The 13,637-nt window shown below is 51.2% G+C and overlaps 1 protein-coding gene across 2 annotated transcripts in view; it reads right to left on the bottom strand.

The window, feature by feature from the left end:
* The window catches only part of CDC42BPB (CDC42 binding protein kinase beta), a 95,946-nt gene extending 90,183 nt beyond the window's left edge, over positions 1-5,763 (bottom strand). Inside the window, exon 1 of one of the 2 annotated variants that reach the window (XR_009399237.1) lies at positions 5,340-5,763. Coding sequence is in view for 1 of the 2 variants with exons in the window: in XM_059374046.1 (XP_059230029.1) it covers positions 5,340-5,514 (175 nt within the window). In the remaining variant the exon portion in view is untranslated. The remainder of the gene's footprint in view (positions 1-5,339) is intronic. The other variant, XM_059374046.1, reaches the window with a different exon arrangement.
* Positions 5,764-13,637: the final 7,874 nt, after the last annotated feature.

Raw genomic sequence — 13,637 nt, forward strand, 5'->3', positions numbered from 1 at the left:
GCGGGGTCGGGGTGGAGGGCAGACCACATGGTCACTCCAATTCCTAACAGAGTTCACACTTAGGACTCTGTGACTGTGGAGGCTGGAGAAATCACCGCAGTCCCCGGAACATCTGGAGTCACCTTCGGGCCAGGTCCACAAGTCGCCACAGCAGCTCTAATACAAGGACAGAAATGGACTGAAGCGTGATCCAACTCAAATTCTCTCTGACTTTCTAATTCTCACCTAAAGATAACAAAACCCAAAGTTCTCCCATCATCTAACTGATCCTCTTTACAAAGTTTTCATCTAAAACCAATTTTGTTATCAGTTACCTACCAGTCAATGAAACTCACCAAAAACCTACCATGCGACACAGATCTTTCAGATCCTGCTGCACGACCTTCATTGTCAGTATCTGTCTTTAAAAAACAGTGGTCTCTGGTAAATGTTTAAGTCTGTATGTAGTTCAGATTCTCAAAACACGTCTGGTTTCAAATCTAAGATCTAAATCCTTATTAAGAGAGCATTTGTGTAAGCTTTTCACACGAATTTAAGATAACCCCAACACACTGTCATTCTGGACCATTCCAAGAAGCTAAGAACCAAACTTAAACTTGGGACAGGGACTAAAAGGTGTTATCTTATGGGGACTAGCCAGGGTGATGTGATTACAGGGTTTTCATGAGTTTAAAAAAAAAAAACAAAAAACCCACAAACTCTTTCAAAAGAGTTTCAAACTCTTTCTTTCTTCCTTCAATTTTATCTTCTTTGGGATTTTAAAAAAAAAAAAAAAAAGGTAAAAAATCTCTATTTGGTTTCTTCCAGCAAGATCCTTTTACTTTATCAGTCTCAAAAAATATTTTTTGTCTCTTTACTAAGAAAAGCACTTGATAGTTTCACCAGACTTCATACAGTTGGGAATTAACAGTCCCGTTTGCTCATGTGTTTACCAAGCATCACAGACGTCAGACAGACAGACTTCGAAGGGCACCAGGCCCTGCACCGGAGGCAGGGCAAGGGCAGCAGAGGCCGCCTCTGTCCACCCGGGCAGTCTGCTACACAGCGTCAACCTTCTCTAGGGCCTCCCACAGTGGCATCCTGTTTGAAGCCCCTTCACTCCAATGCCAACCTTAGTTACTGGAAGTCTAGATTTAACACACACACTGTGTCACACACACAGAGACACCGCTGTTCACTCTGACATCCGAATGTCAACGGACCAGGTTCTAGGAGAGAACAAGTAAAGGCTGGCGTGTTAGGTTTAATGGTTTCAACTGCCCCATCCCATGCCATGGAGTCAATGTCACCAGGCATTTCAAATAGCTACTTGCAAGTCTAAATTATGTCAACTTAATTTTTATTAAGCAATCCCAATATCTCCCCCAAATTTAGATCTCAGTCAAAACATCTGTTTAAGTCATTCCCATGTTATACAAACATTCCATGTGGAAGAGCCGTTATATAGCAAACCAAAATGGATGTTGAGAGGTTCGGCCCCACTAGTTCGGCCTGAGCGTGTTAAATTCGTTCCGTAGAGTCGTCCCCACTCACACCTCGGCCGAGGATCCCTGCGCCAACTGCTATGGGAATTCATGTGGATGAAGGTAATGCTGCCTTCCTAAGGAGAAAAATCACGACTGAGGAGAGTCAAGAAGGCTAGAAAGGATGAATCCTCTTCCTCATACAGGAAGTAAGTGGCACGGTAAAGGAGGGTGCCCTGGACTGCAGATTGGGAAACTCACACTAAGGTCCGTGTCCCGGAGGCGTGCCTACACCAGCTGCAAGATCCAGGCTTCCCCCCTGGTTGGCAGGCCGTGTGGGGGTCGGAGCACAGAGCCACCGTGGTCCGCCCACTGCCAACAGGCTGGGACTGCCAACATCAGCTCCATCCAACTGAAACACTAGCCATTATATTTAAACCATTAAAAAAATATTTAACGCATGTAAAAGTATTTTTATGTAACAAAGATAAGAGATAGCAAATTCATCTCATTTACTTGTATTTGTAGAAATTTCAAAGTGCTTTATGTGTTCTACTTAGAATGGGATGAAATTTGCATTAAAATACAGCTTAAAGAAATACAGATGCAAAGCAGGGTATTTCCAACTTTAAATTGAAGTCCAGGATTTCATAGAGGAAACTAATCAAACTATAAACATAATCAAGGGAAAATTAAAGACCTACAGTGAAGGTCTTTACTCTTGTCCCATGCAACTACTATGGCAAAAAGGAAATAAGAGCCAGAAGCCCTTCTTCTAAAACTTAAAAAGAGGGCACCTGGGCGACCCAGTCAGTTAAGTGCCTGACTCTTGATTTTCGTTCCGGTCATGATCTCAGAGTCGAGAGGTCAGGCTCTGCACTGGGCGTGGAGCCTGCTGGAGCTTCTCTTTCCCACTCCCTCTCCCTCTGCACCCACGCACTGCCTCTCTAAAAAACTGAAATTAACTTAAAATAAAACTTCAGAGAAAGACAAATGCCATGATTTCACTCGTATGTGGAATGTTTTTTCACTCATATGTGGAAGATTTTATTTATTTATTTGACAGACAGAGATCACAAGTAGGCAGAGAGGCAGGCAGAGGCAGAGAGAGAGAGAGAGGAGGAAGCAGGCTCCCCGCTGAGCAGAGAACCAGAAGCAGGGCTCGATCCCAGGACCCTGGGATCATGACCTGAGCTGAAGGCAGAGGCTTACCTCACGGAGTCCCCCAGGCGCCCCTCATATGTGGAATTTAAGAAACAAAGAAGACGGGACATAAGGGAAGGGAAGGACAAGTAAAATAAGACGGAAAGCAGAGAGGAAGCAAACCGTAAGAGACCCTTAATCATACGGAACAAACCGAGGGCCGTGGGAGGGGAGGGGGTAACGGGATGACAGGCATTCAGGAGAGCACGTGATGGAATGACCGCTGGGTGTTACATGCAACTGACGGATCACTGGATTCTACCCCTGAAACTGATAAAAAATCCATTATCCCTGTTATAATAAAACAATTTTTTAAAATAAAAAGCCTTAAAAACCTTTATTACTTATACATTCCAAATTTCCTCAAAGATTCCTCAGTAACTCTCAAAATCTGAACTGAATAGCTGTATTTCTTCATTAAGTTTCAAGATTTCTATGTACTTGTCATTAGACACCTACCAAGACTTGGAAGATGGGGAGAGGCTGGCCCTCTGCGTGCCAGGATCCACACATTGGAGGTTTCAAACACCACACAAAGTGTGAATCCAAAGACCGCAACCCCAGGTTGCCGGCTTACGTCTCTGTTTCCAGAGCAGAAGTAATTATACTCGGAAGTCAGGACACCTGATAACATTCCACAATTCCACTCGACGGCCCAATCCTTCACCTTCCAGTTGTAACACACATGCATGCTAAGGAACACTACCTAATGACCGTACACACATCTTCATTAGTAACGCACCCCTGCGAGTTGCAAGTGTACATGCTAACATGCAGGAGATTAAATACTGTTCCCTATTTTACTAGTATTTAGAAGTAGTATTAAAATTTCATTAAAATGCCCCCTTAAACCTCAGTCCATTTTTCTTCCCTGCAAGTCAAGGTTTACAGTTCCCCGCAAACGGAGTCGTTAGGACACTGTAACTCCTTTGTAATCATAAGTTCCAAAACGCCAGAATACAGTTTCGAAAATATTTCAAAAATATTATAGCACACATCTTCTGTTTCCATTTGGAAAGGTCAGATCTCACAAAATAAGACCTCCGCCCACACTGAGAAGAGCCTGCTCCGGTAACGCCCACCAGGTCGCAGAGCAGCCGGCACAGTCTGGCAGGGAGGGGGCTACACAGGAACCAGGCGGGCCCGGCTGTCAGACTTCAGCCTACAGAGGCCACACCTCACCACTACAGCAACCCTCCCTCCGCTTCTCGTTTCGGTCACACTCCTACCCACACACTGTGCACAAAGGTGAACCTGACTGTGGCGCCGTCTGGATTTCAACATCAATGCTCAGCAAGGAAAGGCAGATACAATATCCAGAAGGCTCAGATGCAACAAGCACCAAAGACCTCGCTTTCTGCTACTGCGAAACTGAGTTACTTATTTGGTTGAGAATCACATCCGGAAAGGATCCCGGAAAGGATCCCAAAAGAGAAGGCCCTCACTTCACAGACACCGCACACGACCAAGCACAGTGGTCCCTACCCAAATAAAGCACAAAGGGCTGTCCTGGGCTCTGAGTTGCCTTTCTCCTGCTGCTCCTACAAAACACCTCACTAGAGAGCAAAAAACAAACCCTCTCAACTTAAGTTTTAATTAGCAAACAGAATCTCAAATTCCAGTTACCATTTTGGCCGAGCAGGAGGCCTCACCTCAGGATACATTTGCTTCTCTGCGTAAATACCAGCTTTATCAGTCCCAAAGGTTAGAAATCACTGGTTCCAACTGCACAGCCCTAGCCCAATGACGCAACCACCCCAGGATAAGATTTTCTTAGGTCGGCCTGACCATAAGCACCGCATTTTCCTACTAAGTCGTCCCAGTGAGTCTGAGGGTCTGGGCAGGACACCCGCGTTAGCTGCAGAGGAATGGAAAGGGTCTCCCTCTGCACCTGTAGCTGTCTCCGGGATTCTAATGATCCTCGAATGGCTTAATCAGACTTTAGTCCTCATAAAGCGAAACAGGTCAGCGGATCAATGCTTGGAGAGCTACAGAATAAACCAGAGCAAGGACCAGATGAACCAAGTTTCTAAACGACTCCCACATCCGGACAGTCCAGCCGCCCCCACTAGGACAAGAGAGCAGCGCAATTACGAAGAAACCCAATTTGTTCCTGCAAAACAAGGCTTTCCGCCGGAAAACTCCCTTGGAGGTGCTACAGTAACGGGCGCCGGAGCCCTGGACGTCCAGGGGACGCCGCAGGCCGTCACCTCGGAGGGTCGGAAAGAACCGGGCTCCCCAGAAATGCGCACGCAGACAGGGGCGGGGGGGGCGCGGACGTAAAAAGCACACGCGGCAGCCCCCACAGGCCAGCTGGGCGGGCGGGGGGCCTCGACGCCGACTCCGGACCCCGCGCGAGGGCGGGGGCGGATGTCCCGGGGAGCGCTGCAGGAAATGATATCCAGACTCGGGAGGGTGGATCTAGGCAGCGGCCCGGGCTCGGCCGGCGGCGGGGGGCGAGTGGGGGTGGGAACGGAGGATGCGGCTCCCAGGGGCAGGATGAGGGGGCGCGACGGCCGGACGCGGAGGGCAGGGAGGGCCGCGAGCCGCGAAGGGACGCGGGCCCGAGGGGAAGCGGGCGGCGGGCCGGGGCGCGGGCGGGCCGGGGCGCGGGCGGGCCGGGGCGCGGGCGGGCCGGGGGCGGGGGCGCGGGCGGGCGAGGGGCGCACTTACCCCAGTCGAGGAACTCGGCCACATACTTGTCGCGCCGCAGGGCCGAGTGGCTGCACTCGGTGTACAGGCAGACGAGCACGTCGAGCAGCGTCTCCACGCTCAGGGCGCTCTCGTTGCGCCACGGCCCGTCCAGGAGCAGCTGCTCCAGCTTCTTGAGCCGCACCTTGGCCGACATGGTGCCGCGCGGCCCGCTCCCCACGCGCCGGACGCTCGCCGCCCGCTCAGCCAGGCCGTCAGGGCGAGCCCTCGGGGGCCCGGCGGCCGCGAGCCCCGGCAGCTGCGGCGCCTCGTCGCCGCCCCGTCCGCGTCGTCGCGCCCCGGCCTAGGCCGACATCTTGGGCTCGGTCCCGGCGGCGCAGCGTCTGGGGCGCCGGGCCCCGCGGGTCCATGGGCCGGTCTCCTCCCCTCGGCGCCGCCGCCCGCCCCGCCCGGCGCGGCCCGCCCTCGCCTCGCCTCGCCTCGCCCCGCCGCGCGCCCTTCAGCCCCGCCCGCGGCCGCGCCCTCCCCGCCTTCGCCGCCAGCAGCCGACCCGGAGCGGCGCGCACCGAGCGCAGCGAAAGCCCGGCCGGCGCCCGAGCCCCGACCCCAGCCCCGACCCGGCGGCCCAGCCCCGCGGCCCGCAGCCAACCAGGGCGCGGCCAGCGCGGGCGCAGCCAACCACCGCGGGGCCGGCCGCCGCCGCGCTGACCTCAGCGCGCCGCCCCGCCCCTGCGCTCCCGGCTCCCGGCTCCCGGCGGGATGGGACCTCGCCGCTTGCCGTAGGGAGTCCGGGATGCTGGGAAGGCCGGGGGAGGGGGCGGGGCGGCGCGGCCAGTGCGCCCCCGAGATTGCGCGCCCGCGCGTGCGCAAAGGGCGCCCGGGCGGCGTGCGCGACGCTTCGCAGACCAGGCCGGGGGTGCGGGGCCCGTGCTCGCGCACGCCTCGGGGCCCCAAGGGAACCGGGTGCTGGCCGGGAGGCGGGGGGCGGGGGCTTCGGCGGCGTGACCCGCTGGTGGCGCGTCGGAGCTGGGAGCAGCCTTGGAAAGCGGGACCCTGCCGGGCTTGCACGGGAGCCCGAGGCCCGGACCGGCCGCAGCAGCTGCGGAGCGGCGGCCCCGGGGCCCCCCAGCCCCTCGTGAATTCGGGGTGCCCCGCAGTGGCTGCTTCAGACTCGCTGCGCAGCTCTCTCCCGCTGCAAGCAAATGTTTTCGGGTGGGAGTTTGGTGGACAGCGGCCGGCTGTCTCCAGGCCGGGTTTGCCAGTCGCTGCGTCAGTGAGATCGTTGGTTTATTTGGGTGGCGGGGTGAGGAGGGTGAGGGAGGACACCCCCACCCGAGCAGACCCTTGGCGGCAGGACAGCGGGGCCGCCTGCAGCTCACGGGATGCCACTGAGGCCACGGGGTGGCCGAGAGCCGGGCGGGAGCGTGCAAGGCCTTGGGAAGCCTAACCCTAGGAAGGGGGTAGAGTGAGGGGCTTCAGCAGATCCGGGCCAAGGAGGTAGAGCGATAGAGATGTGTCGACGGAAAACCGGAGGAGCCTGTGGCAAAACTAACGTATGGAAATAGGAATCAGAATAGGAGCTACCTCTTGGAGGAAGAAGTGGCTGGAAACGGTAGGAGGGAGTTTCCTGGCTGCTCGAAGTGGTATAATTTTATGTGGGTGGTGGTTATGCAGGAGTAGGTATAGGGAACGTTCTTCAAACTGTACTCTGTAGATGTTACACATTAATCTTTATAAGAGGCAGGCGGAAACGATCTTGGTGTTAGAGATCAGAGTAGATGTTACTAGGGGTGGGTTATGAACTGGGGGCTAGAAGCATCTTGATCAGACCACCTGGGGCCAGATCTGTGCATACTTACTTTTTAAAATCGGAACTGTACTCTAAATATTTGTTCATTTTGTATGTATGATACCTCAACTTTAATTGGGAGGAGGTAGGGGTGACCAGACCACGTGGCTCCAAACCACAGACTTCCCACTGGTTTTAGGATAAACACCAAAAAATTTTTAAAAGATTTTATTTATTTGACAGACAGAGATCACAAGCAGGCAGAGAGGCAGGCAGAGAGAGAGGAGGAAGCAGGCTCCCCGATGAGCAGGGAGCCCGATGCAGGGCTCAATCCCAGGACCCTGAGATCATGACCTGAGCCAAAGGCAGCGGCTTTAACCCACTGAGCCACCCAGGTGCCCCTAAACACCAAACTCTTTACCTTTGCTTTTAAGTAGGGTGACGGGATGCCAGAGTTTTTCCAGGACGGTCCCCATTCTTTGTCCCAGCGGAAGTGTAACAGTCCGTCCCCCCACTGCCCCTGTTTGGACGACATACTCTCTCATCTTCAGACCCAGCAGGCTCAGCCTGTCTTGCTCCACTCTCCGCCCTGGTCGTCCTCTCTTCCGTCTCTGACCGCAGTGTCACTCGTCTCCTTGCTGCTCCCGCTGTTCCTGCTCCCTCTGGCCGCTGCCTTTGCACTTGCCAAGACCTCCCCCTTCGAGTCCCTCCCTGACCACCGTCATTTTGTCTGCTTAACCCGAAGCTGTTAGAGCACTGCCTTTCAGCCCAGCCTTGCCTCACTCGCTGGCTTGAGTCAGATCGCAGTTCACCCTATACTCTCTGTCAGCTTTTGGCACTGGGGGTGCCAATAGGTCTTGCCCACTACGCTGAAGACTAGAAACCTCTGCCTCAGTCTCAGGAAGAGAACAACTGTTAAGACCTACCCTGTATTTCAGTGAGTTTCTGGAAGTACTAAATGAGTGAACAGTCACTGAGCACTTTGAACGGTTCTAGGCTCTTAGTAAATGCTCACGTTGGTAACTGGAATGCATTACAATTACTATTTCCGAGACTAGGGACTCTGTGACCAGCTGATGGATAGAGCGGTCTTGGGTCCTCCAGACCAGAGAATCCCGGTGTTCTTCAGGCACCCACGAAGTTCCCCTGTATATGTCTTAATAACTTCAGGCCACTATAACAAAATTCCATAGACTGAGTGGCTTATAGACAGAAATCTATTTCTCACAGTTCTGGGGGCGAGAAGTCCAACATCAGGGTGCCATCATGGTCATGTTGGAGTGAGGGCCACATTCCTATTTATAGAAGGCTGTCTTGCCATATTCTCTTGTGGTGGAAAGAGAGATTCATCCTTTGATGGGGAAGTAATCCCATTAATGACCTCCCTAAGTCTTCACCTCCTAATATACCACATTGGGGGGTAGGATTTCCGCACATGAGTTCTGGGGACATCCTCAGTCCATAGCAGCATCCTTACAATAAGCTCCTACTTGGGCTCCCCTGGGTTTCTGGTCTGTGCAGCATGGCAAGTCCGGCTAAACCCAGCATTGTGCCCAACACCCTGCAAAGTACACAGCTTACAGTAAGTTCAAGCTGAAGCATCTCAGTTTGGGATTCAGAATGCCCAGGCTTGCAGAGTGACACCTCAGAACTTGATTTAACTCAACATCTTCCCCTTGCATACTGCTTGTGGGGCATGAGATAAGCACTGGGGACAGGGGCTGTGCTTGGTGCCTGCCTTGCTCCTTCCTGAGCCTCTGCTAGCCTGGCCCTGCTTCCACCCACCCGCAGCTACTACCAGGGTGGAGGGAGGCTACAGTCCCACCTCTGGTCTGGCAGGGTGTAAGCCCACCCTTTTGTGCCTGGGGATATTCACAGGCTCCTGCTTCTCCCTCTCTTGAGCAATATGTCGTCACTTTTCTGGGTGGGTGTTACTTCATGGCTGCAGGGGACCCTCTGCCCCTCAATGGGGACCACTAGACAGAACCCAAGATGACCCATCCCCGTGACTCATATCTGTCCCCAGGAAACACTCTTGCATCCTTTGCTGTACAAATGCTCAGAGCAGGCAGATCCCAGCACGAAAGCATACTCTACCTCCAAAGCAGCTCATGAGCCCTCCCTCCCTGCCTGGGAGTCCATTCCCAGTCCATGATGTCCCCAAGGGAGGGCCACATCTTAAGTTCTCTGAGCAATCCCTAGGAAGCCATAGGTTTCAGGTAAAGGAAGGCATGCCCCTTGCTCCACACCCCAGTAGGACCATGTCATCTGACACACCTTTTATTCCAGAGTGTGGGACAGGTTTTCATGCATTTCTTTTGACAGCCTACATATGGTAATCCTACACCTCCTTTGAGAATTCTACATTTGTTGTCTCTTGATGCCCCTCCCAATTTCAGTTCTGATAAATTTATTACATGTACACTGGACAAAGGTCACTGTCCTTGTCGGGAAGTTCTTGTGTTTCTCTGCCTGCCATCTGCTCTAAACCTGAATCTTGCACAGAGAAAGAACCCTGAAGATCTGCAGGGGATCCCCCTGGAGTGAGTATCCAGCAATTTTTCAGCTAGCACTACTGTGGGGGAGGGGAGAACTTCTAAAGGCTACAGAAAGAACCATTCAAGAAGATTAGAGAAAACAGTGCCTGGTACTCACACAGATTGGAAATAGTGTTGTTTTCCACCAGCCAGACTGGAAAAATTCATAATTCAACAGCACTGGGTAGAATCCTTAAGAGGGTTGTGCCATGGAGATGGGAATTATCTCTAGACTGAGCACTGCTTCAGGCCCACCTAACATCCTATTTAAAAAAAAAAAAAAAGTGTTTTGAAGCAATTTAACCACATCCCAGAACAAAGTGCAACAAATTTTTATAGGAACACAAAAATAGCCAGCACTCAAAAAAAGATAATCACACCATCAACAGATGAATGGATCAAGAAGATGTGGTATATATACACAATGGAATACTATGCAGCCATCAAAAGAAATGAAATCTTGCCATTTGCAACAACGTGGATGGAACTAGAGCGTATCATGCTTAGCGAAATAAGTCAAGCAGAGAAAGACAACTATCATATGATCTCCCTGATATGAGGAAGTGGTGATGCAACATGGAGGCTTAAGTGGGTAGAAGAATAAATGAAACAAGATGGGATTGGGAGGGAGACAAACCATAAGTGACTCTTAATCTCACAAAACAAACTGAGGGTTGCCGGGGGGAGGGGGTTTGGGAGAAGGGGGTGGGATTATGGACATTGGGGAGGGTATGTGATTTGGTGAGTGCTGTGAAGTGTGTAAACCTGGTGATTCACAGACCTGTACCCCTGGGGATAAAAATATATGTTTAAAAAAAAAAAAAATTTAAAAAAAAAAAAAAAAAAAAAAAAAAAAAAAAAAAGATAATCACACTATCTGGCATCTAATCAAAGATGACCGGACATTCAAAGAAGCAAGAAAACACAACTCATAGCAAGGAGAGTAATCAGTTTAATAAACCAAACCAGAACTTACACAATGTTAGAATTAGCACAGAAGTTACTATAACCATACTCTGTATGTTAAAAAATAAATAGAATCACAAAAGGCATTTTTTTAAAACCCTAATAGAACTTTTAGGGATGAAAACTACAATTCCTTGAAAACATATAGTATGGGATTAATGGCAAATTAGACATTACATAGGAAAAGTTTAGTGAATGTAAACACATAGCAGTAGAACCTACTTAAAACCATGAGAAGAACCCAGAAAAACGAACAGCATGTGTGAATTGTGGGACAATATCAAATGGCCCAATGTATGGATAATTGGGGTCCTGAAGGAGAAAAACAAGAAAAGGAAGGGACCCAAAAAAATATTTGGAAAAAATAATGGCTTAAAATTTTCCAAGTTCGATGAAAACTGTAAACTCATAAATCCAAGAATTTCAATAAACCCCAACCACAAGAAACATGGGGGAAAAACTAAGGTCACATCATAATTGAATTCCTCAAACCCAGTTTAAAAAAAGGGGGGGGGAACAAGCAGAAGAACAAAATAAAGATGACATCAAATTTCTTTTTTTTAAAATATGTATGTATTTATTTACTTGAGAGACGTACAGAGGAAGAGGGAGAGGCAGAGGGAGCGGGAGGGAGAAACTCAAGCAGACTCAGTGCTTAGCAGAACCTGATATGGGGCTTGACCTCCCAACCCTGAGATCAGAGCCCAAGCTGAAACCCAGACTCAGACGCCCAAGAGCTGTGCCATCCAGGCTCTCCAGATGTCATCAAGTTTCCTATTGGAAATTATGTAAATGATAAGATATTGGAACGGAATCTTTAAAAAAGTATTGAAAGGGGGGGGAAAAACTCAGCCTAGAATTCTATATCCAGCAAAAATAACTTTCAAGAAAGGAAGGTGAAAATAAAGACTTTTCAGACATAGGAATGCCCACCATGAAGAGCCCAGCACAGCATCTAATTGTCTTTGTTGGGTTGTGTAGACACATTTATGGCTTGGGTGAGTTTCTCCAATTCATTGCTGGGTACCCTCCAAAACTGCCATTTTTTAATGGAACCCAGAGCACAAATGAGCTTTCCAGCAGCTCCGGGCTTTGGTGCAAGCTACCCTGCCACCTGACCTCTAAGGCCCAGCAGACCCTCTGTGGTGAGAGTGAGTGGCAGAGACTCTTGGTGGGGCAAGTCCTAAGAGGAAAATCCCTGTGTATACACACAGGGTTTTAGAGTAAGGCCATGCCAGCTTCCACTGAAAGCTCTTCTCTGGTTCAAAGACAGCTCCTGGCTTGCTGCTGGACCTTAGCAGGGACTTAACACCAAAAAACTATGCAACCCAAGTTGTCCATTACAAAACAGTGTCTTATCCCCTAAATCATAAAGCTGTATGTGCATGAGGCAGGGCATTATAAGATGAGACTGATCCCATGTAGACCTGGGAGGAACAACTAAACTTCATGAGAAAGTAGGTGGCTTAGCCTCCACACTATCTGCTCCTACGGTTTTACCAACTCTTCTGAACCCACAGCTACACCTTCATGGGAAGGAACATGACCAATCAAAAAAGGATTGAAACAGTGTGGACCTGGGGCACCTGGGTGGCTCAGTGGGTTAAAGCCTCTGCCTTCGGCTCGGGTCATGATCCTGGGGTCCTGGGGTAGAGCCCCACATCGGGCTCTCTGCTCAGCAGGGAGCCTGCTTCCCCCTCTCTCTCTGCCTGCCTGCCTCTCTGCCTACTTGTGACATATCTCTCTCTCTCTCGTTCTCTCTGTCAAATAAATAAAAAATATCTAAAAAACAACGAAAAAAGTGTGGACCTGATTTAAAGGTTGGTCTGCCCAGGTCTAGCCAGAGGATAGATGGTTGCTGCTTTACAAACACACTCAGGAGAAACCCTGAAAGCCAGTGGCGAAGAGAGATTCTCCCAGGAGACAAAACTTCTGTGTTTGTCCACGGGCAGCAGCTAACGGGTTGGCCTGCCAATCAGAGACTTTGGAAAAATGAACTTTTTCTGCTTGGAGGGGAAACGCAAGTGGATGTGTCGCTCGGGATGGGCACAAATGTCATGGAACGGCTTCTACTGTGGAGGAGGCTCTTGTGGGTCAGGTGGACAAGGTGACCCATTCTGAGGACATCGGCCTCTTTCCTCCCCTGTCCCAGGGCTTTCTCAATGGGCCTGTGTGCACGTGACTGACAAGGCTGGGAGGGCGACTACACGGGGGCTCAGCCACAGGGGCTGCCCTCACCAAGGCTGACTTGGCTTCCATGACAGCTGAGTGCCCACCTTGGCAATGTCAGGGCCCCACAGTGAGTTCCTAATATGGTGCCATTCCCCCGGGGGACGGGTGGTTGCCTAGTGGACTGCTGCCATCATGAAAAGAGCAGCGGCTGACTCTTGCATACTCCGGCTCAGTACTTGCCTTTCCAGCCACATCGCTTCTGCCCGCACCACCATTTGTAGACTTGGAGAATGTCGTATTTATCCATCACCATGGCAATGCAAGCAACACCACCTTAGACTGAAGGCCTCATTTTCTGGTGGAGGAAGCCCAGCAGACAGACGGCCCATGCCCGTGAAATTCCCCGGGCTTACCCTGTGCCCTGACACCCCAAAGAAACCGGCTTCAGAGAGTGGCAGGGTGGTCTGCAGAAGGCTAGTTCTGGCACTGGAGGAGAGTCAACACTCCAGACCCCGTGGTCTGGATTGTGGTGTGTGCCCCGACCTAGAAAGCACCATCTAGCACCATCCCTCCACAGCCCGAATGCGCGGGTCCAGGAGCCATGCAGGGGAGGCGGGAGCGTCCCCTCTCACCATAACACCAAACAACACACTGGAAGAATTTTTGCTTTCCTTCCTGTGACCTTGGGCTGGTGTCCAAGAGAGGAATGCTTTCATCAGGAAACAGTCATGCTTCCAGTGAACGGAGCTGAGCTGCCCCCTGGCCCCCACCGGCTATTTCTGGTCCCTCATGCCATGGAACCAGCAGGCAGAGGAGCGGCAGAGGAGTGGGTCTGGGACATGGAACCCAAGTGTC

Source organism: Mustela nigripes, chromosome 13, assembly GCF_022355385.1.
Source record: "Mustela nigripes isolate SB6536 chromosome 13, MUSNIG.SB6536, whole genome shotgun sequence".
In the NCBI taxonomy this organism is placed as follows: Eukaryota; Metazoa; Chordata; class Mammalia; order Carnivora; family Mustelidae; genus Mustela; species Mustela nigripes.